Here is a 25,516-nt window from a genome sequence, read left to right on the forward strand (position 1 = left end):
AACTTAAAACCCTTTCCCTGAGGGTTGTGGGGGAGTGTCCTCCTCAAAAACATATTTTCTATTTGGAAATCAACTCTGCTGAACAAAATGGCTATCTCAAAAATTTTTATTGGATGTATTTGGGGGAATGAAGGGCATGGGGGGACTAGTTTCCCTCCATTCACTTTCGACTATTAAAAAGGGCACTAGCCACTCCAATTTCCAATCGAATGAGCCCTTTTCAAAGTTGCTACGACAACGCCTTCGATACGAAGTGCTCTGGTATGAAAAAAAAACAAAAAAAAATAATGCATTGTGCAAGCATCGTTCTTTACTTAGGCAGCACGATTGCGCTGCCTATGATGTCAGGCCAATGTGGTTTAAGAAAATTATTATTAAACACATTTTGGACATTTCCGGCACTGCCTAAAATTGACTATCTGGGCTTTTTTTTTAGCAAATTTTTTTTTGATAATCCTAGACAGGCAAACCAGACACAAACACAGACAGTCAACTAAATATGAGTCAACCAATACTTAATTAATGTTTTGTTACCGCAACTGTCTTAGCTTATAAAGGGGTTCACTCGCATATCACTCTAGGTAGACAGGCCTTTTTAGGTTTTGGACGCTTATTTCCCTTGCCATTCCAGGCAACTTGTTGGTCCAACTAATACTGAAGCAATTTTTGTTAGTGCAAATGTCTCAGTTATATAAACTGGGTCACTTACCTGCCTGACACTTTAGGTAGTTGGGGCCCTCACTATTAGGCTTTAAACGCTTATTTTCTTTCCATTACAAGCGAATTCATGGTCCTGTGTCAATTCTAAATTCATGGCCAACCTGCCTAAGATTATAGGCGGGCGTGCCTTGTTTGTCTCTTATTCCAAGCAATCTAACGGTCCTACGTCAATTTTACATTCTTGGTCAGCCTGCCTGAGACTCTAGGTAGGTGTACCTTTTCAAAAGCTAATACACAAGTATTTGTCCAATAAGAAAGTCATACTTACTTCTGCCGTTTACCCGTGCCATTTAACCAAACACTTGAGAAACTATTTGCCTGTCGTTTGCCTGCAATTTTTGGGGACTTCTTGGTCATATCTCAGTATTTATGTTACGGTATTCCACCTATAGACCACAAGCGGCCAAGCCTATTAGGCTTAGGTTTCACTTGTTCGCCGCCTGTAAGTCCAACCAAATTTGGTCCCAGAATGCATATACAAATCAAGAGGACATTGTCCGTTACGCCACAACCCAAAATCAATCCAATTTCAATCCCTTTATTCTATGAGTGTCAATCTTAGTCCTGCCCTAGGAATGACCTATGGATAGATGACCGATAGATTTATATATCAACAAATGAAATAACATAACTTTTATACAATTCTAAAAAGGGCTTATCCCAGATTTGCCTCTCAATTACTGGGAATATCTGTCTTGGCTTTTCCACAATTAGCCATGTCTTGATGCCTTCTGCAAAATACTGGATTTTAATTCAATAATTAACCAATAAGAAAAGTAAAGAGTTCCATTATGCCAAGAATGAGCAAAAATAAAGTTAAATAATCTTCCAAGCGTAAAACTACCACAAATCACTATCAGTAAATAAATGAAACTCAAAACGAACAAAAATTACAATAGATAGCCGAGTCAAACTCTAAACGAGCAAAATTAACACGAGTACGGCTGATAACCCCTATGCCTTCTCATGACCAGAACCCAATTTGCGCTTTGCTGAAAACAAAATACGTTTGAAATGTTTTCACCTTTCTTGCTTTCATTAATGAAAAATCATCTAAATCTTAATGAAGAAATGTCAGTATATGTCAATTTAGCTGACAATCCACGGTCATTTGTTTGTTTTTTGTTTTTGTTTTTTCAGTAAAGCGCAAATTGTGTTCTGGTCTTAAGAAGGCATAGGGGTTATCAGCCCTATTTTGTATAGCCGAGTTTGACTGGGCTCAAGTTTGACTCAGGGCAGGTAAGTTATGCCCTGGGGGCTTATAAAGTTTATATGGAAAGCGTTGTCGTAGAAACGTCAAAAGGGCTCCTTTTATTAGAAATTGAAAGGACTAGTGCCTTTTTTAATAGTTGAAAGTGATTGGAGAGCAACTAACACCCCTCTCAAGCCCACCATTTCCCCAAACACATCCAATCAAAAATTTTAGATAGCCATTTTGTTTAACGTCGTTGAAAGTTCTGTATATTAGGTCTTTGGGGATGACAACCCTTCTCACAGCCCTTAAGGTAAGGGCTATAATTTATGCGCTTGGGGCATTTTAGTTATTTATAGACAGCTTTGTTTCAGAAATTCAAAAAGGGCTCATTCGATTGGAAATCAAAAGGCCTAGTTCCCTTTTTAATAGTTGAAATTGATTGGAAGGCTTGACATTTTTATAGTAAAGATCGATGTGGGTACAACGTATAATTTTTTTTTTTTTGTTTAGACCAGGGCAATTCGTATCGAAGGAGTTGTCGTAGGAACTTTGAAAAGGGTTCATTCGATTGAAAATAGAAAGGGCTGATGCCCTTTTTAATAGTCAAAAGTGATTGGAGGGCAACTAATACCCCTCCCACCCCCACCTTCCCATTTGCCCATTATGTTTAAAAACTAAATATTGTCTTAAGATTAAATCAAAATACACTGTGTTAATGCTAATTTCCAATAAGGCATCTCAGCAGTATCCCAAAAACGACTGAGAGTATTACGTTCAAACTTTCGGGGCTACTTCTGCTCTTAAATTTTAACCGAATCAAAATATCGTATGTGTATCCAAGCAATCGAAGAAAGTAAACAGATTTTTTTGCGAATGGTATCAAGTTTTCCATTTCAGGTCAACTAGGGGAGATATGAAACTAAATTATACAGTACTATTTGTGTCCAGATTTTAAAAAGGGTGTCTATTGTAAAATATTGCTAGAAATTTTTCACCAGCATATAAATAGCAGGCCAAACTGTAAATTCTTAAAAAACGAACAGGTTTAGAGTATTATTTTCTTTTTCCCTGAAAAGATTATGGCAATATAAGACGAACAGAAATTAATTAAAAAAACAATTTTCACGAAATAAGTTTTTCAAAAAAAGTAAAGAACTCCATTAAACCAAAAATGAGCAAAAATAAAATCAAATAATCTACCAAGCGCGAAACTACCACAAATCAGCATCGATAAATAAATGAAACCCAAAACGAACAGAAATTACAATAAATAACCGAGTCAAACTCAAAACTAGCAGAAATTAACATGAGTAGGGCTCATAATCCCTAAGCCTTCCCAAGGCCAGAACAAAATTTGCACTTTACTGAAAGAAAAAATACAAATGAATGTGCATTGTCAGTTTAATAAATATATACTGATATTTAATAATCAAAATGTTAATATTATTTGATTTATTAAAGTTATAAAAGTGAAAACATTTATATTTTTTTGCGTATCTTTAATCCTTTGGTTACTATGTGCCGTGGTTCACTCTTTACTAGGTTACAGCTATTGCTGAAGTCATGATTTAGGAGCACTAAGGAGGCGCAGAGTCTTGTAGAGCGAGGAAAATCGACTGAGTACACTTTTCTTATGCTTTAATTAATAATACAATTTTTCAAACAATATATTAGCCATATAAATAAAATCGTCGTTATCAATTACCATCTCCGGTCTTTTTTATAGAGTTCGTAGGGGATTATGCGAAGAATGAGGCACCTTTTTTGGCGGGGTGATTAATTTGGGTTAGTCGAATCGTTCTTTGTTTTTCTTTCTCAAAATATCAACTAGAAGAAGATAAAAAACCACTAAAATGCCTCTTGAAATTTATTGTAGCTACGGTTGACCTGATTGTAGTCAATTCAAAGACTATAGTCCAGGGTTCGAACACACTCAGAGCTACCTCTGTTGCGCAATCTTTCCAACACCTATACAAAGATGCCTTCGTGTACTCAATGATCAGTGTTCCTTTCATAAATTATGTCAAATATAAAAAAAATTTTCAAACAAGTGCATAGATTCGCCAATATCAGAGGGGCCAAATTATTTTATCACGTGCCACCACAGACACGCACGCCATTGATTCACCATTCTGGTCCTATCCTTTTCTTTGCTCTCTTCTTTGTTTATTTTGTAATCCCTTAATCAACACAAAGAAATGGCTCCCTCATTTCATAACACATTCTCTACAAAATAGAAGTTTCTGGATAAACGACTGTTAAGGTTTTTACTTCTATGGTGGTTTCCAATACGTAATTCCTTTCATATTAGGACAAATGAATAAAGGGATATATAATCACTTTACGGAACACACCAATCATTCAGAAGCATTGTTTTCAACTCAAAAGCATAAAAACTGCAGAAAATATATTATAAAATGGGAGGGTCAGACTTCCTTTTTATCGACTGTGATGACATCTTTGTTACGATAACGGGCATTTTAAAATATCACTCAAAGTTGAAAATCCGTCCACCCACCTTGGAATAAAAAGACTAATCAAGTCAAATTTCCACGAAAAGATCCCAATGCTACAAATTATTGTAAAGTTTAATTCAAAAATAATTGTAATTGAGTTCCACTATTATACAAAAATCAGACACATATTTTATAAATATAATATTTTAAATAATATTCAATTACTTCTACAATCTACGTCAATAGCTGATGGATGTTTTGACGCCATCTCGCAGAAGGAATGCTAGCAGCTTCTTAACGAAGTTGATGCAGATGGCGACTTTTTAGTTCGAGTCAGCAAAACAAATGCTTAAAATTTTCATCATTATGTAGGATCAACACTTCACTTTGATTTTAGGGTCGTTTTTGTGTAAATTTGTTTATTTTACATTTCTGAATTATTTTTTTACATTCCTAAATTATTTCCAGTTTTATCCAAATCAGTTCTGAATTCTAAATTCGATAACTTACGAACGACAAAGGCTGAACTTGGTTCTCTTTACAACTCAATGCTCGAATACTAGCACTTATCATGGTTGCAGGGAGCAGCTTTAGCCTACTAAAGGGCAAACCACAGCCCATAGTAACCAGAAATTTAAAATACGTTTAAAAAAACTGGCAAGCGAGGAAAATCGCCATTTCTAGGCGATTCAGGAATGGTAACCATTATCCTAATAGAAAAATGTTATTTTGAAAACAAATTTAAAGGGATTTTAAACTTTTAGTAGCTACATTCCTTGAACTATCTACAGTTTGAATATCAACGCAATAAATAAAAAATATTGAAATTATGTATTATTTTTTGGCTGACTTTTGTACTAGGCAGGAACACTGAATAAGCAAAGGTACTGAATTCATTAAAAAAGAAATCTGCAACCCTTAAAGTTCTAAAAACTATTCAATACATTATAAAAAATATTGAAATAATGTATTATTTTTCGGCTATCTTCTGTACTAGGCAGGAATAATTATCTAGGAGAAACAAATTACATTAAATGAACAAAAGCACTGAATTCATTAAAAAGGAATGTGCAACCCTTAAAGTTCTAAAAACTATTCAAAATTATTAGTGCTGGTACTGGAAACTGTAGAGCAGAAAAAATATAAAAACATTTTTCAGTTTACCATAAAATGTTGTGCTAAATCTTAACAAAGCAGTTCAACTTTCAGGTATGTTTATTGAAAAAAAAGTCAAAATACTCCAAGTTCTCACAAGAAACTAAAACATTAATAGGCAAAATTGTGGATATATATTTGTCACAAATATTGATTGCAATTTCGATTCAGTAAAAAAATATGCATCAGTAGCCTAAACAGTAAAATACTCTTGAGCCAAAAATTGTGTTAATTTTTACATTAAAAAATCTATGATTTTTGTTAATTTTACATCAATTTCTTAATGCTAAATCAAATATACGTGAATCCATAATCTTATTGGTTTTTTTAATAGCTCCTCTTTATGTTTAAAGATATTTACTCTGAGGGACTGAAAAAAAAGTACAAGGGAGAGCTAAGTGAGTTTCTCCGTAAATTACTGTCCTTTCAGGTTATTTGCCCGAGTAAAACAGGTCAAATCGAAATGGCAGATTTTAAAATCGATTCTTAATGCAGTAAGAGCAAACATGACAAGAGAAAACAGGAAAAAAGGAAAGTGGGGCTCGCAGTGCTTTCCAAATGGGGTGTTGCAATGTCCTTGGTGTCACGTAGTGACATACTGCAGAAATCGGATGCAAATCTTATAAATTTCAAAATATTTTCTTTTCGGTAGACGAAAAAAAAATCTTCATGGCATTTTCTTTTTCTAGTGCTCCTGAATTTGATTGGTTCATTTAGAAAACCTGTGAAATGACACAGCAACGGCTGCGGAAGACCAAGAGCAACTACGTTTCATGGGGGAAAACTTTAAAGTTCTGTTTGACTCGTGATTACATTACTCCATAAAACAAGCTTGCTATAAGTTACTTGAATCAACGATAAAACAGATGCACTGAAGAACGGTTTCGGAGAATCTCCTTATTCGAAAAGGTTCTGTTATGATTACCTGTGTAACAGTAATTTATGGCTTCCTACATGTATGGATAGTCCTTAAAACAGTCCCATTAGGGTTATGAACTTCCATATTAAGCATAGAATTAAAGAAGACCTAAAAGTGGCTCCATGAACATGCAATCGGGAAGGACATAGCCCCCACAGCCCCTGAAAAAAGGGCTGTAAGTAATGCAAATTGTCAAATATTAACACATACGTTAAAAGGTGGAAAAAAAGGACATGTTCGATAATGGGTGTGCGGTTGGCTCGAAACTTTAAGGGATCATGTTCTGGATCAAGAAGATTACACATTTTTTGGGGAGATAGGGTAGGTATTGGGTGCTTAGAAATGGGCCAACAACTTTTTGTTCCTGATCAGGCTCAAACTTGCAACCAATAAGTGTTAGGGACAAGACGAATTTAATCTACAAAAAAAAAAAAAAAAAAAAAAAACATTGTTCAAAGCACTAGCTCACCAAAAATGTGCTATTTTTTGTAATGGTACAAAACTTTTATCCTGTATTCCTTCGGCCAAGGAAACCCCAATACAGAAGGAAAAACAGAAAAGTAATAGGCTCCTCAAAAATGAGACAAAGCAAACGGCCAAAACAGGGCAAAAAGACTTTTTTCTGATCGGCTCGAAAATTAAAATTTAAATCCCTGAACCAAGGGGATTCTAACTTAAAAAGACAATTTTAGTTTAAGGGCATGGGCCCTCAAAAATAGGACATAAAAATGCCTTTTTATTGGCTTGAAACTCATACTCATAAGCCCTTGGGCAATTGGGGTCTCAATGCACTGTTAGGGAAGCTAAACAAGTTATAACAGTTAGGGACAGTTAGGTTAAGAACAGTTAGGAAAGGGTATCAAGTTGAAACGTTCAGAAAATATTGAGTTGGTTGTTGAACTTAAAGATGAAACTTTCAGGAAATGTCGATTGGGATGTTGTATTAAATCAAAAGACACCATATAAATCCTGATTGTCAAAATGGTATGTATGCAATATCTAAGGAACCGTTAATGATATTAAGTTGAAACTTTCAGATTATGTTGAGGGAAATGATGAACTCGATCAAAAGATATTATGTGTATCCCAGTTGTCAAAAGTGGCTAGTGACCCAACCCCCTGACTACAAAAGTTCTTAAGTCTGTTGCGTCATTTGTATTTCGCTTTACTGAAAACAAAGTACATTATAAACAGGTTTTTAGTTATATTTATAAATTTGAAAAATAAAATAAAAATACAGTGAAATACAAATTTTGAATTACTGAGATTTCCAGGAATTAATATTATTATATATTAAATGTTCTGTCTATTTTCATTAGTTCTTTCTAGTCTTGATTATTATAGTGATTGGTTTTTTCATTTTTCGTCGATGTTTTGAAAAATGAAAGCACATAATACATGCAGTTTTTATATAAGACACAAATAACGCAATAGGCTTTAGAACTTTCATGGTTGAAGAGGGGGAAGGGGGCATTAGTCATGTTTCTGTTTGTAGTAATTTTGGTTCGTTTAAAGCTGATTTGAATATTCAATTTAATTTTAACTGGTTTTAAGATTTATTTAATCGTCTATATCAGTTTCTGTTTGTTTTGTGTTTCATTTATTCTTTGATAGTAATTGATAGTCGATTTTAGTTTGCATTATTAAAGGGCTTATTTCTGCTTGATTTAAGTTTCATATGGGTTACGTTTCTTTGAAAAACTTCTTTTTAGGATTTTTTTTTTTTTTATTAATGCACAAAACAAGGATTGCTGGTAGGGCTACACGTTTATGTTGGGACAGGGGAGGGTGTTAGAAGGCCCAGAAATAACCAGAAAACTGGTTGTCATTAATCAGTTTGAACTTAATTTTTAAGAAGCAAACAATTTATCAAGACACAGATTAAAACTAATTTTGCTTACTCGATTCTAGAACCTGAAAATCAGCCTTAAATTTGTTTCGTCTCTGATAGACATGAAACTTACAGGTTATATAGACAGGACCAGGTTGACCTCAATGAAGACAATACATTTTGAACTTTGGTGGTATTGATACGTGAGACCTAAAACTGACCCAACAAATTTTGTTCCCTGATTGGCTTAAATTTACGGAGCAAGTAGACTGGGACAAGCGGACCTCAAACAGGACAAAATAATGGAAAATAGCTTGCTGTATTGACTCGACGCTTAAAACTCAAAGGTTGTGCTGACAGGGCTGGGTAGAAATTAATGAAGACCGAGCATATTGAATTTTAATTGTATTGACGCTTGACATCTGTAACTGGGCCAACAAATTTTGTTTTCCCTGATTGGCAAAAACTTACAGGTAATGGTGTTCGTCTGGAGAGTTCTCACTTGGGCATTACACTGGTCGCTCAAATCAAGCCTCCGGGTCACGCTGGTTACGAAATGACCAATACAAACTAAGCACAGGTCAAAGGGCTGCCTCAGCCTTGTCAGGGTGAGTTGAGCTGACGGTAGTAGATCCCACATCCCCAGGCCTAGGACCAGTAAGGCCGGCTACTATCCATCTAAAAATGGCTGCCATGGAAATATCAGACACTGTTTCGGATGTTTTACCCCCTTTTGATTATCAACCCTTGCCTGTTCATGGACCGAGCTCTGAGGCTCAAACAAACTGACAAAGGTGGCCTGAGAATCGCCACCTAGAATGTCTTGACGCTAAACTTCCCTGAAGCGAAGCCCTGCTGGCATGGGTGTTGAAGAGTAACCATATTTCAATAACCCGCATCATCAAGACACATGTTCCCGGCTACAACTCCGAATCCATAGGAGATGGATACTACTTATTGTCTGGAAATAATTTAGTCCGCCGGAACGGCGTGGGTCTTAACCCACGCATGCAAAGCAATGCCTTATATCATCACAAAAAGTCTCTGACAAGATAATTACATCATAGCTTCAACACAAGCACGGAAATTGGAGTATAGTAGTATGTTACGCCCCGACTAATGATACCAATGAGTCTAACAAAGACGAGTTCTATTCTCAGCTGTCAGCGCTACTGTAACAGATATCGTCCCACAACTTTACCACACTTCTGGGTAACTTTAATGCCACTGTCTCAGATCCAGTTGGCGCATAGCGTGGCGTTACTGTTGGAGTGGCTCCTGGGTCGGTCAATGAACAAGGAAATCATCTCCTGTAGCTTTATATAGCAAATAACCACGTTATCACAAACACGTTCTTCCAAGGGAAGAGAATACACAAACATACTTTCGACAGCCTCTGGCATCTCTCCAACTTTAGCTTGACGGTTGTCTTAAGCCATTTGATGAACTTCACTTGCATCACCGTCAGTGATTGCAGTTCTTAGACCTTCATTGTCAACCAAGCTGGTACGGCCACGTTTGAATTTGACAGCCTAAATTTTGACGGTGGTAAATAGGGTACAGAGTACCTGTACACAGCACGTAACTCATCTTTGATTTGCGTAAGCGGATTGCCTTTCACAAATAAATATTTGATGACAGCTCGATATTAGATATCATCAATTTTCTGAAAACTCTCGCATCAACTTACTCCAACGATTATCACGGAGCAACTGGGCATCGAAAATGGCTAAAAATTTAGGTAAGTACCGGTCAAAAGTTGTGCAACCCTCTTGCCTAACGCTTGTTGACAAGTTCTGTCAGTCTCACGTTAAGGCCGAAAACTTCAGATAACCTTTGATTTCTGACTTCCATTTTTTCTTTTTTTTTATACAACCAAATAGAACTATTTTTGTAATTGATCTAGACGTGCATTTATATAAACAATCAAACAGTTACAACACAATAGACCATGAATAGATTCTTGTAATAAAATGGTTTATTAAAATACGTGTATATTCAAGGGCGTCTACAGGATGGCTTAAGCCCTAGATAAGGTCAAAACTTACGTAGATTGTAAATTCATATAATTAAAATTCCCCTCCCTATCCACCCGTGACTAATATTTACAAATCTATTGCACAAATCTATGGTTGATCGAATGTTTTGACTGAATATTCGAATTTTTAGGAAATTTTAATTATAATCCAATATTTTAGTTCTTAAGCAGAAAAACAGAAAAAGATCTTTACAAATATTCCTGTACTTAGCCAATGACGATACTCTGCCTAATAACAAACGAACAGAAATTAATCTTAAAAAGGATTTGGTAAAAAGAAGTTTTTCAAAAATAAGTAAAGAGCTTTATTGAACCTAAAATGAACAGAAATGAAGTCATATAATAGTTCAAACTGGAAATGAAAAGAAATTAAAATGAATAATCATGTTACTTAAATATAAGTTTTTTTGAAAAACTTATTTTTCGAAAAAGTTTTTTTCTGAAATTAATCCTAAAAACAGCTAATGCATGAACAGATGTACTTACCACGGACTAGAGACAGAGTCACTTCATTGGAAGCCAACCGTAAGCACTTGAGAACTAAAAAAAATAATAATAATAATAGATATCAAGAGGGTCACTCAATTTTCGAAATCGAGCCATTGTCAAGTCACAAATACAGTTGCCTCAGATTTTTTTTTTTTTTTTCTATTTGATAAAGAACAGTAAAAATTTTTTCTATAGTGCAATGGGGACTAAAAACTGAGTTGAATAACAATAATTACAGCTTCAAAAGCAAATATATAGTTATTGGCGTTATTGCAGTGGTATCCAGTTCAGCCACCTTTTGCAACAAATTATTTCTTTTCAGCCTGAATCAAGGTAAGATTCTCTTCACGCTATTTCAAGGGCCAGACTATAGTCACGCCTGATGATAAAATCAGAATTGTTGATATCAGAATGATGATAAATTACACACGACTGAAGTAAGTAAGTTTCAATTTTGCTCGACATTCAAATGTTAGTTTTATCACTGATGGAATATTCGTCTATAAGTGCGACAATAGACTTACTCGGATATAATTAGTCATTAACCGCTACCGACCCTAACAACGGTAGTAATAACCTAAGGATTACTTAATTATTTGCATAGGACTTAAAGATAAGCCAATGATTTCTAAAGCAATAGCTTTAATGCGTAATTTCATACACAACAGTAGGATTACTCCTGCTGAAAGGAGGAACGGTGGAGCCTAATGGTGATTTTGAATTAAGAGGGTTAAAGATAATGCCAGCAAGCTGTATCAACAATTGTATGTTATATTGTCGCAGCAGAGCAAAAAAAGTTCATCCCTAAAATCAGTGCTTCTGAACAGATTTGAATTAAGGTTACCAGCAATCAATCAGAGTCAACCTAGAAGCACTAACTTAGTAAATAGCGACGTGTCTTCCAATTATTATTTTTCTGGGTAATTTATACTGAAGAGATGGTCGCAATTACGGCTGATTTGATGGGAATGGGAATAGTGCTCTTTAGGAGGGATGAAAGTGATTCGAGTTCAATCATTTCCGTTCCCCTGCCCTTTTAACCCAAAACACCACCACAGAAGCCCATGAGTACTATAGAATTTCCTGTTATAGATGTTCCTGTTACTATAGATGTTCCTGTTATCGATTTTTAGGTCACTGCCAAAAGTCTCATTAAAAAAGTTTCACGCTTTTTTCCTGTCATCAGACAAAGTTTAATTGTTTTTCCTGTCATTTTATGTAGCGTAATTACTTACAATTTTGCCTGTAAGTAATTACAGCCAGTCCCAATCCTGGATAAAGGAGGAAGGTTTTGCGGTGATCTAGCAACCTGCCCTTGGAAAAATTTATGCTATAGAAACATCCAAAAAGAGCCAAAGTTTCTTTGTTTGTGTAATGATTGATTGAATAATGACCATGGACCGTCCCCGGATTACCCGACGTTCACAACGTTGGAACACCCCCGGGAACGATTTTTGAAAGCAAATTGCCCAATAAAACTTGGTTTTTGGACTGTCAGAACCATGACCCAACTATCGAAAATTGAACAGGTTATGAAACAAATACATAATTATGACCTGGATATACTAGCGCTCTCTGAGGTCCGTTGGACTGGAGCAGCCAAACAAACCTGGATAAGGGGTATACTATCCTGCACACTGGCCACGAGAATAAGAAAGTAGCGGGTGTGGCCATAATGCTCTCCAAAACAGTCTCCTACAACAGTCAAACAGTCTTCTACAACACTCTTCAAGCGGTGAAAAAAGACATTCCCAGTCATGATTGAATTTGTTTTGCTGGTGACTTCAATGCCAAAGTGGGAAATGATACATCTTATTGCCCAGAGGTCCTTGGAAGTGAAGGACTTGGGGAGATAAATGAAAATAGAAGGCTGCTAGTGGACTTTTGTCTTACAAATGACCTAGCAATTGGGGGCACCATGTTTACACATAAAACAAGCCATAAATATTCTTGGAACTCCCCTGACGGGGGAACGCATAATCAAATTGACCACCTTTGGATCAACAGAAAATGGAAGTCCAGTCTGCAAGATGTGAGAACTTTGAGAGGGGCTAACGTGGCGTCTGATCGATAGCAAGGATAGCGTTAAAGCTAAAGGTCACACCGAAGATCAGGTCCAAAGAAAACCAAACCTTTGACTCCTCAAAGCTTTTCACTAAGGCAGCTCAAAATGAGTTCGTCGTTACACTCTCTAACAAATTTGAAGCCCTTCTCTTAGATGTTGACACTGAGTCAACCTGCAACATCATCAAAGAGGTTTACAATCAGGCGGCTGCTGCTACGCTTGGGTACTCCAAGAGACCAAAAGACCAATGGTTATCAGAGACAACCTGGAACCTGATTGGTGAGCGTCGTAACTTAAAGCTGCAGCTCCTAAAAGGTGGTGAAAACAGTGACACAGTTCTGAAGAACCAAATGTACAAAGACCTAGATAAACAAGTCAAAAGGAGTGCAAGGCAGGATAAACGCAACCTACCTTTTGGATAAAAAGTTGCCATGGCGGAGGAAGCGGCGAAACGTGGTGACTCCAGAGCCATATATAAGATTGCCAATGAAATTGTGGGGAAATGCCGAATCGTAAACGGACCAGTTAAAGATGCAAATGGCAAAATTGTCTCAGATCCAGCAGAAATACCCGTAATATGGGCATTACATTTTGAGAAGATTCTGAACAGACCCCGCCCAGTGGATCCGCCAGATATCCCTTAAACCACCTTTTTGAACCTCCGAATCAACACAGAACCTTGTGATGTAGAAGTTCGACAGGCGGCCCGCACACTTAAGAATGGCAGAGCAGCCGGAACTAACAGAATAACAGCCGAGATGATAAAAACATCACTGAATACCTGTATGAATGTGTAGCTTAAACTTTTTGCTAGTATCTGGAAGTCTGAACAGGTATACGCCAATTGGACAAAAAGTACACCCATCAAAATTTTCAAGAAAGGAGACGCGACAAATTGTAACAATAGGAGGGGCATCAGTCTCCTATCTATTCCGGGTAAACTCGTCGCAAAAATAATTCTTAAGCGCATCCAGACAGTCCTGGATAAATATCTACGGGACGAACAGCATGGTTTCCGGCCGTCCCGTTCTCGCGCGGATCTTATCTACACACTATGGATGATGATTGAGGAGTGCAATGAATGGCGAGAAAAAAATGTACCTGATTTTCGTGGACTTCGAGAAAGCCTTCGACTCCATCGACCAAGACTCGCGATACTATATATAAAATCCTGCGATACTGTGGAATTCCTGATAAAATAGTGGCCCTAATTGTAGCATTATATGAAAACACAGAATGCTGTGTTCGGACCCAAGAAGGATATGCTAAATATTTACGTATCATGTCCGGCGAAAATCAGGGCTGTATTCTTTCTCCCTTCCTCTTTGTCCTCGTTAGTAGTGATGCCTCTTTACAATCTAACTGCACAAAATATGTCAGACAGGCTTCTGCAGCTAGACCCATTTCTGGGCCTATCTGAGATCTTTCTGTCTCAATAGATGCTAACGGCACACCATATACGGTAAGTTGAATATCCTAGCTTTGGTAATTGGGTTAAAATTGCTTTACCAACTACAGGTAAGTGTGAGGGGTTGGTAAGTCTTACGCAATGTGACATAAATGTTAGAATAACGTCATGTGTATCAGTCTGTGAAAACGGTTAGTGGTGACAAGATGATTTTGTGACTTCAAGTAGCTTTTCACTTTTTGGCTGTGTTCTGTATAATAAACAAGTACCAATTGAGGAGTGTGGGCAATATAAAATATTCTTTAGCATTGGAATATGCTAAACAGTTGAAACCAATGAAGTCGTAGGCGCCCAAAAAAGAGGCGATCTTGTAAACTTGGACAAGTTTTAACTCTTGGCTGTGTTCAGTATAATACACAAGTACCAATTGAGGTGTGTTGGCAATACAAAATATGCTTTAGCATTGGAGTATGCTAAAAAGTTGAAACCAATAAAGTCATAGTTGTCAAAGAAAAGATCTCGTGACTTGACCTAGCTTTCACTTCTCGGCTGTCGTTGCTATAATACACAAGTACATAGTGAGGGATGTGGGCAATGTAAAATATTCTTTAGCAATGGAGTATGCTAAAAAGTTGAAACTAATAAAGTTGTAGATGCCCAGAAAATAATTTTAATATAGAAATTCGGAGCAATCCTTAGAAATCCTTAGAAATCAAGTACTGAAGTACCAATTGAGGAGTGTTGGCAATATAAAATAATCTTTAGCATTGGAGTATGCTAAACACTTGAAACTAATAGTCATAGTTGCCAAAGAAATGATCTTGTGACTTGACCTAGCTTTCACTTCTCGGTTATGGTCGCTATAATACACAAGTATATAATGTAGGATGTGGGCAATGTAAAATATTCTTTAGCAACGGAGTATGCTAAAAAGTTGAAACTAATGAAGTTGTAGATGCCCAGAAAAGAATTTTAATATAGAAATCAGAATAATGCTTAGAAATCCTTAGAAATCAACTACTGAGATGGTTATGGATTTGAACCATCAAGGAACTCAACCTCCAAGGGGCCCCCTCTTCCCAACCTCCAAGGGAACCCCACCCCCTAATTTTTGCCCGCTCCCCCCCCCATTTTTTATACTTTTTTGAAGTTTTTTTTAACTAAAATTCAGAAGAGAACTTGAACTTTTCTTTACTTCTTTGAGAAAACACAGAATTAAAGTGGAACTATTTCTCTGCTTGTGGAAAAATTCAGAATCGAAGTAAAGCTTTTTCTATCTTATACAGATTAAATTTATTTCTCATAAGGACCACAACCATCAATGACCCTAACCACCAAGGACCTCAATCTCCAAGGGCCCCCCTCTCCAAGCCTCCAAAGGCCCCCAACCCCAACTTTTTGGCCGCTCCCTCCAGGTTTTATACCTTTTTTGAAGTTTTTTTAAAACTATTTTTTTAACTTTTTTTTTTTTTAACATAGAAATTTTTTCAACTTTTTTTGACATGTCTTAGAATGACATGAAATATACTTAAAGCCAAAAAACCACCTGTATCATATTTTTAAAAAAGTGAAAATGAGATATTCAACAAAAGTGTGTGCACACGATAACATCATCGTTGCGTTGAATGCTGACAAGGAGAAATACTTGAACTATGAAACACGCATTAATTGGGATCTTATTCGAAATGTATGCGTGCGTTGGCATGACAGTGAGGAGCTAAATTTCTTTGGACTACCGAAACCCTTCAACATTAGTAATGGTGGATATGGGAGATTTTCATTTCCAGAGAAGTTAATGCTAAAAAAAAATGCAAACATAAAAATAATCGTTGATGATGGGGGAAAACTTCTTGCTAATGATGGTGATAACACGTTATCTATTGATAGATCCTATCATAATCGTTCTGGTCTTAGCATTGTAAAGAAGAGAAAAAGAAGACAGGCATACTAATGCAGAAATGTCATTAACCATATCTTGTCTATATGCCAAAACTGTTACCTGTGTAAAAATAATGTGATAATAGACAGTGAAACCATAGGCAAAATAAAAAGGGCATTGGTAGTAGACCCCGAAGCCGCGCCAAAAATTCGGCGGCGCGCCGCCGAAAAAGAGACGGCGGCGCACCGCCGAGCTTGCATCAGCGTGCTGACGCCGCCGCTGATTCTATCGGCGGCGGCGTCACTAATACGCCGCCGTTTTTGTTTTGTTTTTTGCTCTCTTTTTTGGTTATCGATATCGACCTCCGGGCTTCAACCGTCATCCTGGCTAATCTGTTTCTTAAAAATAAGTGCTGTCATCTTGGGCTCGCCATGTATATCGGTTCATAGGAAGGAGAAGAAGAAATTTTTTTTGAAACAAAAATTCTACCTTCCACTTTAAAATTCTGTTCATTTTTCTTTCTGATTTTTCGGATGAAAAGAGGTAGGTATAAGAGCATTAGGCAATTCAGAATGTTGTCATAGGCAGCGCAATCAAGGTCTAAGTATAGAACAATGTTGTCACAAGGTATTATTTATTTTTTTAAGTTTTTTTTCCATACCAGGGCAATTCGTATTGAAGGAGTTGTCGTAGAAACTTCAAAAAGGGCTCATTCGATTGGAAATTGGAATAACTAGTGCCCTTTTTAATAGTCGAAAGTGATTGGAAGGCAGCTAACACCCCTTCCACGCCCATCGTTTCCCCGAACACATCCAATCAAAATTTTAAGATAGCCATTTTCTTCAGAGTAACTGATTTCCAGAGAGAAAATATTTTTTTTGAGGAGGTTACTCCCCCACAACCCTTAGGGCAAGGGTTTTGTAGTTATGCCCTGGAGGTATATAAGAACGATGTTGGCACAATGTATTATTTATTATTTTTTCCTTTATACCAGGGCACTTCATATCGAAGAAGTTGTCATAGAAACTTCGAAAAGGGCTCATTCAATTAGAGATTGGAGTGGCTTGTGCCCTTTTAATACTCGAAAATAATTGGAAGGCAACTAACACCCCTTCCACGCCCACCATTTCCCAAAACACATACAATAAAAAATTTGAGATAGCCATTTTGTTTAATGTAGTTGAAAGTTCTGGAAATTAGATCTTAGAGGATGACAACCACCCTCACAGCCCTTAGGGTAAGGGTTGTAATTTATGCCCTGGGGGCATATAAGGTGTTTATAGATAGCGTTGCCGTAGAAACTCAAAAAGGGATCATTAGTTTGGAAATCGAAAAGCCTAGTGCCCTTTTTAATAATCGAAAGTGATTGGAAGGCTTGATATTTTTATAGTAGAGATCGATGTGGGTATAATGTATCACTTTTTTGTTGTTGTTGTTGTTGTTTAGACTAGGGTTCTTCCCATCGAAGGAGTTGTCTTAGGAACTTCGAAAAGGGCTCATTTGGTTGAAAATAGAAAGGGCTGATGCCCTCTTTGAAGTCCGAAAGCGACTAGACGTTAATTATTCCCTCTACCAAGCTATCCTTATTGTGTTCCTTTTTGTTTTGGTAGTTTATTTTTCCTTCAGATCAAATCGAAATACGTTGGATTAATGTTAATTCCCAAAAAGGCATCTAAGTAATGTCCAAAGATCGACTGAGCGCATTATGTTCAAACTTTCAGGGCTTCTTCTTTAAATTTTGCTGAAAATTGTTTTCCAGCATACAAATAGCAGGCCAAAATATAAATTCTTAAAAAAACGAAAAGACTTCAAGTATGATTTTCTTTTTCCCTGAAAAGACTATGTCAATATAAAACGAACAGAAATGAATTAAAAAACTGTTTCCACAACATAAGTTTTTTCAAATAAAATTGAAGAACTCCATTAAACAAAAAACTAGAAAAATTAAAATCAAACGATCGACAAAATGTGAAACGTCCACAAATCAGCATCGATAAATAAATGGAACCCAACACGAACAAAAATTGCAATATAACTGAGTCAAAACTAAAACAAGCAGAAATTCGCATAAGCAAGGCTCAAAAACCCTTTGCCTTCCCAAAGCCGGAACATAATTTGCACTTTACTGATAAAACTACAAATGAATCTGCATTGTCAGTTTAATATACATATACTGATATTTTGTAATCAAAATGTTAATATTATTTAATTTATTAAAGTTATAAAAGTAAAAACATTTATGTTTTTTCAGTAAAGTGCAAATCATGTTCTGGCCTTGGGAATGAATAGGGGTTTCGAACACTGCGTATATTAATTTTTGATTTTTGTGAATTTGACTCTGTTGTTTATTGTCATTTTTTTCGTTTAGGGTTTCAGTAATTTATTGATGCTGATTTCCGGTAGTTTTACGCTTGATAGATTATCTAGAGCTAGCTTAGAAATATATCTATAGAAATGAATTACATTTTTTCTTTTTTGCACAGTTAGCAGAGCACACTGAAGTTGAAGCAGCCTTAAACTTTGACTTGAAACGTTATAACTTGACCACTTCTTTCAAAAAAGAATTTCAGAGGGTTATTCCGTGTTGATAAGAAAAGAGGGTAAAGGTGCAGTTTAGTTCCTCCTGTAGTGTTGGGTGCAGCGGTCCTATGGGGAAGGTGCTGGTTTGTTCTCCCATATAAAACAACTTATTCGAGCAGATACAAAGAAGAAGCCCATTTGCGGAATTCTGTGGGACCAATAGGTCCAATACTAGCATCAGATCCCGCGAGTGGCAATTAACGCTCGTCAAGTTCTGGCTATACCGGCCACATGTGCCCCAGCTCAAGGGGATTTTAGCGCGACAGGACTGATAGTGACTGCAAAAAGATTAATGGCTCCAGGCAGAGTGAACAAACTCACTTTTGTTACATCAATTGTAACTGAAGTGATGTAACCGCTGATTTAAAATTATTGGTGTTGTTAAGCCATGGTATCTGATTTGTATACAGTGTTTTTTCGAAGTTGTTATTTGTTTTTGTTTTTTTTCACTTCCTTTTCGTATGTATTTGATGAACAGGAGATGTTTGAACTTAAAACTTTGAAAGTTATACACACATTAGCCCAAATCATTAACAAGAAGGAAATGACTAAACACGGGATTTTATAGGAACACTGCGATGTTAAACATAAACACAACATAGGTTTCCCTGGGTCTAGTGGCTAAAAATGAGAATTCTACTTGGTCTGATCGACGGTGAACATAAACACTTTCCGCATGGCCCAACAAATTCCTGTTTTGTCATATTGTTCTTGTATATTTTTTAGCCAACCATTTAAAAATCCTTACTAAAATCGAGGTTGAACGTGCTTGGTGAAGTGGAATTTTTATTATTATTTTTAATCAGAAAAATCGGCGCGCCGCCGGTCTAAAAATCGGCGGCGCGCCGCCAAAAAAATTTCGGCACGCCCGCCGCCTCGCCGCCGCCGATACTGAATCACACATTCGCCGCCGTCATTTCGGCGTGGCGCGGCTTCGGGGACTAATTGGTAGACAATATCACTAATGAACATAAAGATGAATTTATGAAAAATAAAGTGCAAGTGAACATTATTACTACTTTTACTACAATATTCAATCCGTGTTATTACTACAATGTTCAATCCGTGGGGTCGTAAGCAATAAGTGATAGTCTATTGGAGGTGTTTTTGAATATTCAATATTTGAGCTCGTAAACAACAGTTGGGAGTCTGTGTGGGGTATAGAAATAGAACATTCCTAACCCGTAAACAAGAACTGGCAGTCTGTCAGTTCCTCCCTTTAGATACAAAAGCTTAGCCTCCCTTAGAGGTTACTAAATATATAAGAAAAATGATCATGTTGCGGGAATTCCACGATGTCTTGAGGCGCTCAAAAACGCATCCCCTAAAAACGTTGATATTAATGCGTAAACCAAGAAGCGGGGAAGTCCTGAAAGTGTGATACAGGGCCCCTTGAACAGGCCCCAAAAGACTCGCGACCCCAACACCACCTAGCGGGAAATCTAGGAAATAAGAAAGTTTCTCGGAAATATTGTCTGGGTTTCTACTAACCTAGTTTAGCTGGTGTCACCAGTAAAAAATAACGAAAAAATTTAGCGAATCAAACAATTGTTCAAGAGGATTTTCAAGACAGTTAAGGGATGTAATTAACTAGCAAGAGAAAGAAGGAACCCTAAACGAGGGCCCCTCTTTTTCCAACCCGGGTCCCTTTATGTTTATACAATTAACGAGATACTTTAACTTCGTGAAACTTTCTCTCAAATAATTCCTCTCGTATACAACGACCTCGTTTCCTAGCCGACCGTTTCCTCTAAGTTCTATTTGAAACATAGAGTCTTGGCTCTAAATGTTTACATCACTTTTCTTAACATAAAGAACCGTGTCTTATAAAAGAACTATACACAAGTGTTACCCCCCCTCCTGCTGTAGTAACCTAAACATTGTGATAAAGTTTCCTTGGCAGCAATTGTCTTGGAAAGAAAAAAAAATTCTGAAGGAATTTATCCTTTAGCGCATGTGCTACAGAACCAAAACAAGGGGGGACATTTCCTGAGAAACACCTTGCACTAACTTATAAGCTCTATAAAGGAGTAAAGCTTTGAATATTATGTGTTTATTTCTTTTTAATATCCTCTATCAATTTTTTTCTCTGTATACCTCTCTCTATCTCTACAATGAAAGTTTATCTATTGGGGCCCATAACGCAAAAACCTTGTCTTTGCAATTGATAGGCTACTTATCCAATACTTTCATGAGTATCAATATTTGTGGGATTGAGGTATTAGTTTGATGTATACTCAACCATTCATTCAGTGTACAACTATGAACCTCACCCCTACCCCCTAACGGCAGGGGGAGAGCTTCATTGTGAACATTTGGGATATGAGCATAATGAGCCTGTTATTACAAACTTAAAAACAACTGAATAAATTCAATGTTAAGTTAAAATAGCTAAAATTAAATTATTAGGTTATGCCAAAGGACCCTTGCCTGGTACGTAAAAAGTCGGTTTCTCTAACTTGGATTTAGTTGGAGAATGTGTTTCAATCTTTGAACCGCTGATACAGGGGCACTAATCAAGACGACAGGGTGTGGTTTTTACTCACTACCCCAACATTTGAAAATGTTCTCTTTTTTGTATTTGCTTTGAAAAAATGCCCTCCTTTTTAGATTTTGAAAATACTTAATTTTTATGTTCATTATGTGTATAGGAAAGGAAAATTTTTGCGCCTCCTCTCCCCCACCAAAATTTTCATATTTTTAATTCTAATACCTTGTGCTAAGACTATTTATTATTTTTCCTTAGCAGTTAGTTGTGTTTTAATCAGTCCTAATTTTTAAAATTATGTTGCAAATGTGATATGGTATACAATACCAGTCTTTTTTGCCGGTTTATCCTGTTGTGCCAGTGTTTTATACTAGTTTTACCGGTACTATCCAGTTGATGAAACATTCAGAGAACAAATAAATATCAATCAATCAATTCAATCAATCAATTTATTCAATCAATATACTTAACAAAATACACTTCAATATAAACTCCCCCGTAAGGCTCTATGGCCAGGAAACAAAACAGGGGAGAAACAAAATGAAGCAAATACATAAAAAACAAAAATATTTTCAGCATCATACATTCACACCTTTAAGAGACTCAACACAAGAAAAAAAAATAAATAAACAAAAAAAAAATTAACAAGAAAAAAAAAATCATAAAATACAAAGATCCACATAAAAAAAGAATAGAGAGAAAAAAAAATCAAAAACTAAACAGGGGACTACCAAGCAATCAATGTGGACTACCCTATGATCAATCAATCAATCAATTTATTCTACCAATAAATTTACGACAAAATCACTTCAATATAGAACCCCCCGCAAGTCTCTATGGCCAGGAAAAAAAACAGGGGAAAAACAGAAAAGGCATAAATACTAAACAAAAAAAGAAAAAAAAAAAAAAAAAAAAAAAAAAAAAAAAAAAAAGTTAATTTCAACATAATGCATTTCAACCTTTCAAAGACTCAACACACACAAAAAAAAGAGAAAAAAAACAATAATTAAAAGACCCAAACAAAATGCGATTTTTATGAGACCCCACCCCCGAACAAAAAAAAAGAAAAAAAAAGATGTAGGACAATCCTATAAATTAAACCAAATTCCAAAAATATAATTGAAACCAAGCCACAAAAAATAATAGACAAACTCATTACCCCTCACAACAAACGTTTCCAACCCAGGCTAGTTACCCCCTCCTCCCCCCCCTCCGAAAAAATAATAAAATTCAAAAAATAATAATAAATTTAAACATGAAAAATCAAGGCATTAAAAAAAATTTTTAATTCCTTTTCTAAGTGCCTAACGAGTGACATTATTAAGCTGACACAGATAGGCTGTTCCGAACTATATGAAAAGCAGTTAACGGATTGAAGTAAGACCTCAACGATGGATTAAATAGAATATTAATATTCCTTGAACTGCAAAGATGATTAGAAGACCTATCAGTTACGAAAGAAGGAGTAGTTTGAAGGACTGTGGGAACATCATCAAGAATTTGATGAAAAGTGAAAGACGCGCACAAAAGAATGTAGAGAGACTGCAAATCAAGTAATGGGCTAGTTGGATTTGATGTAGAGCAATTTTGTTTCCTGTATAACCCTTCTTGCCTTATCATATAACTTAAAAAGTTGTTTCAAAAAAGAAGAGAAAGTTGACATCCATATTGTAGGGCAATAAGAGACGTAGGACTGAACTAAGCAATGGAACAGAATTTTTAAAACTGATCCAGGAAAAATGTGTTTTAGCTTCCTCAAAATTCCAAGACTCCTTGAGATCTTCATATTAATTAGTCCAATATGATGCTTAAATGAGAGGTTTTCATCCAGAAGAATACCGAGAAATCGGACATATCGATCCTGAGGTCTACTGAGAAAGCCCCTTGAAAGCCGGATATCAATTAACTCAGGGCACGCCTGAGAAACATGTGAAAAAATTAGAAATTACATAGCAATATTTAGGGCAAGGCAATTTACATCAAACCAAAGAATAACTCTCTCAAAAAGCTCAGCTAATTTAGTAAGAATCTCAGACTTGGTTCCTACTGAAGTACCAATGGTACTGGCATCAGCAAAAGCAACGATTGTCCACATCCTGAAACGATGGATTTTTTTAGCATAGGAATATTCAGGGTGACATAGGCGACAGAATACTTTAGGTTTTCGATTCTTAGCCACAACTATAAGTTCATTAACATAAATCAAAAACAGAAACTGTCCAAGAACAGAGCCTTGAGGAACACCAATCTCAACTTCAGATGAAAAGCGGGAAAGGGAGTCTAGGGAGATAGTTCTACCTGACAAATAGGAATCAAACCAAGCATGAGCCTGTCCTCTTACACCATTGTGTGATAGCTTATACAGCATAATCTCATGAGTTAAAGGGTCAAAAGCCTTACGGACATCTAGGAATATAGCTGCAGGAATCAAACCAGAGTCAAGCGCGGTGTGGAGACAATTTAAAAGAGTTACACACGCATTAGTCCAGGACTTTTAGCTCAAAAGTGTCGAACCCGGACAAAATTGCAATATAAACGAAAATGGTACCAAAATGATCATAAAAAAATTCTGTAAAACATACTAAAAGTCCCCATAAATCCGAGTGGGGTGAGTACCCGAAAAACAGGGGAAAAGGGGGAAATGAGGGGGGAAATGGGAAAAATGCCGAACATACCCAGAAAATAGTTTAAAGTGAGTTTTCTGAGGTTTTCACATACACTGATTACGAAATTGACATCTAAAATTCAGTATATAATAAGATTACTACGGAAACCGGGGGAACAGGGGAAAGAGGGGAGAAAAGAGAAGAATACAGGGTAGGGGTAGAATGTGGTTTGAAAGATATTTTCTGGGGTATTCCTTTCTGGTGATTACGAAATTGAGAACTAAAATGATATAAAAAAATGATTAACATAAAACGGGGAAATGGGGAGGGGAGGGAGGGGAAAAAGGGAAATATACAGGGTAGGGGTAGAAAGCATGTGGAAATGTTTACAAATGTTAATACAGGAGATCTATAGAGGTTCGGCTACCCCATAGGTTCGGAAAAGGCAAAAAAAAACTCGAGAAAGAAATACGGAAAGATACTGAAATTACTTTATTCCGTATTCCTCGCCGTTATCAACAAGCGCGTGGGTTCGTCAACATAATCCTGTTCTAATTCGACATTCAGTAAGAGAAGCAAGGTAGACTAGTCACCGCGGAGTTCCAGTGCCGACGACAAAACCTATACTGACGGAATGACATCTAGCGGATCCAATAGTCCCCAGTCTGCGTGGATGCTTACACATGTGACATGGTAGCAGGATAAATCAAGGTACGACGAGATTTTTTTGTTAAGTCAAGCATAATTTTGCGTATCGGCAACTCTTCTTTCAGTACTAAGCCAAGTTTAATTCACTATTCATGCAGAATTCCGAAATGGTTTCGATCTTTTGGAAGTTTTTGAAAGCAGAAAGGACTAGAGACTGGGATCTCTACTTATCCTATCTTTCTGAAATGCTCCCATACATCACAGCTGCGGGGCATAATCTTTATGCCAAGTCAGTTCGTCTTTTTCTTCAGATGATGCAGGAACTTGAAACATCGAATCCACAGCTCTTCGGACAGTTTGCAAGTGGCAAGTTTATTGCCCGACGAAGTGACCGTTATTGGGCTGGATTGGCTCCAGACCTCGTCATCGAGACAGTGCTGATGAAGAGCCTAAAAACAAATGGAGGGCTGACAAGAGGAAAAGGGATGACTGAGCTTCAGAGAAACATATGGACAATGTCTATGCCAGTACTCGCTTCAGTGAATGATCTAATGCAGAAACTGACGGGCCTAGAATACAGTTCTAGTGAACAGCACGTTACTGCAACCGCAGCACGAATAAAGAGAGATACTAAGGATCTACTGACGTTTCTTGAATTCCTTCTAGAGAACTGTCCTTTCACTAGTTCCACAGAGCTTAGAAGTATAGGTTCCGGGCTGATTGTCCAAAAAGGCGTCAATGCAGAGGATGCTAAAGCTGTAGGTGAGCTGATCCTCCAGCGCATGGATGGCCAATCCGTCGAAAGTTTTTCATTCAGGAAGAAAGACAAAGTCGTTACACTGGCATCAGATGGGAACATAAGGATAGATGGCGAGATTTTGCATATCGACCCTGTACTGCTTTTTCAACGTCTTTCGACTGCTGCCCATACATATGAAAATGACATGGCAGAAACTCTACGTTACGAACTGTGCAGTTATCCTCCCGCTTTGTTTGAGAATTCTGGCATAATGTGTCAGCCAGCCAGAAAAACCTGCAC

General features: G+C 36.8%; 1 protein-coding gene across 1 annotated transcript in view; it reads right to left on the reverse strand.

The window, feature by feature from the left end:
- The window catches only part of LOC148945217 (uncharacterized), a 221,612-nt gene that overhangs the window by 170,343 nt on the left and 25,753 nt on the right, over positions 1-25,516 (reverse strand). Inside the window, exon 3 of the mRNA XM_089099108.1 lies at positions 10,801-10,854. Within this exon, the coding sequence (XP_088955234.1) occupies positions 10,801-10,854 (54 nt within the window). The remainder of the gene's footprint in view (positions 1-10,800; positions 10,855-25,516) is intronic.

This window comes from Artemia sp. Qi Xiang Cuo, chromosome 13 (assembly GCF_049724085.1).
Source record: "Artemia sp. Qi Xiang Cuo chromosome 13, ASM4972408v1, whole genome shotgun sequence".
Classification (NCBI taxonomy): Eukaryota; Metazoa; Arthropoda; class Branchiopoda; order Anostraca; family Artemiidae; genus Artemia; species Artemia sp. Qi Xiang Cuo.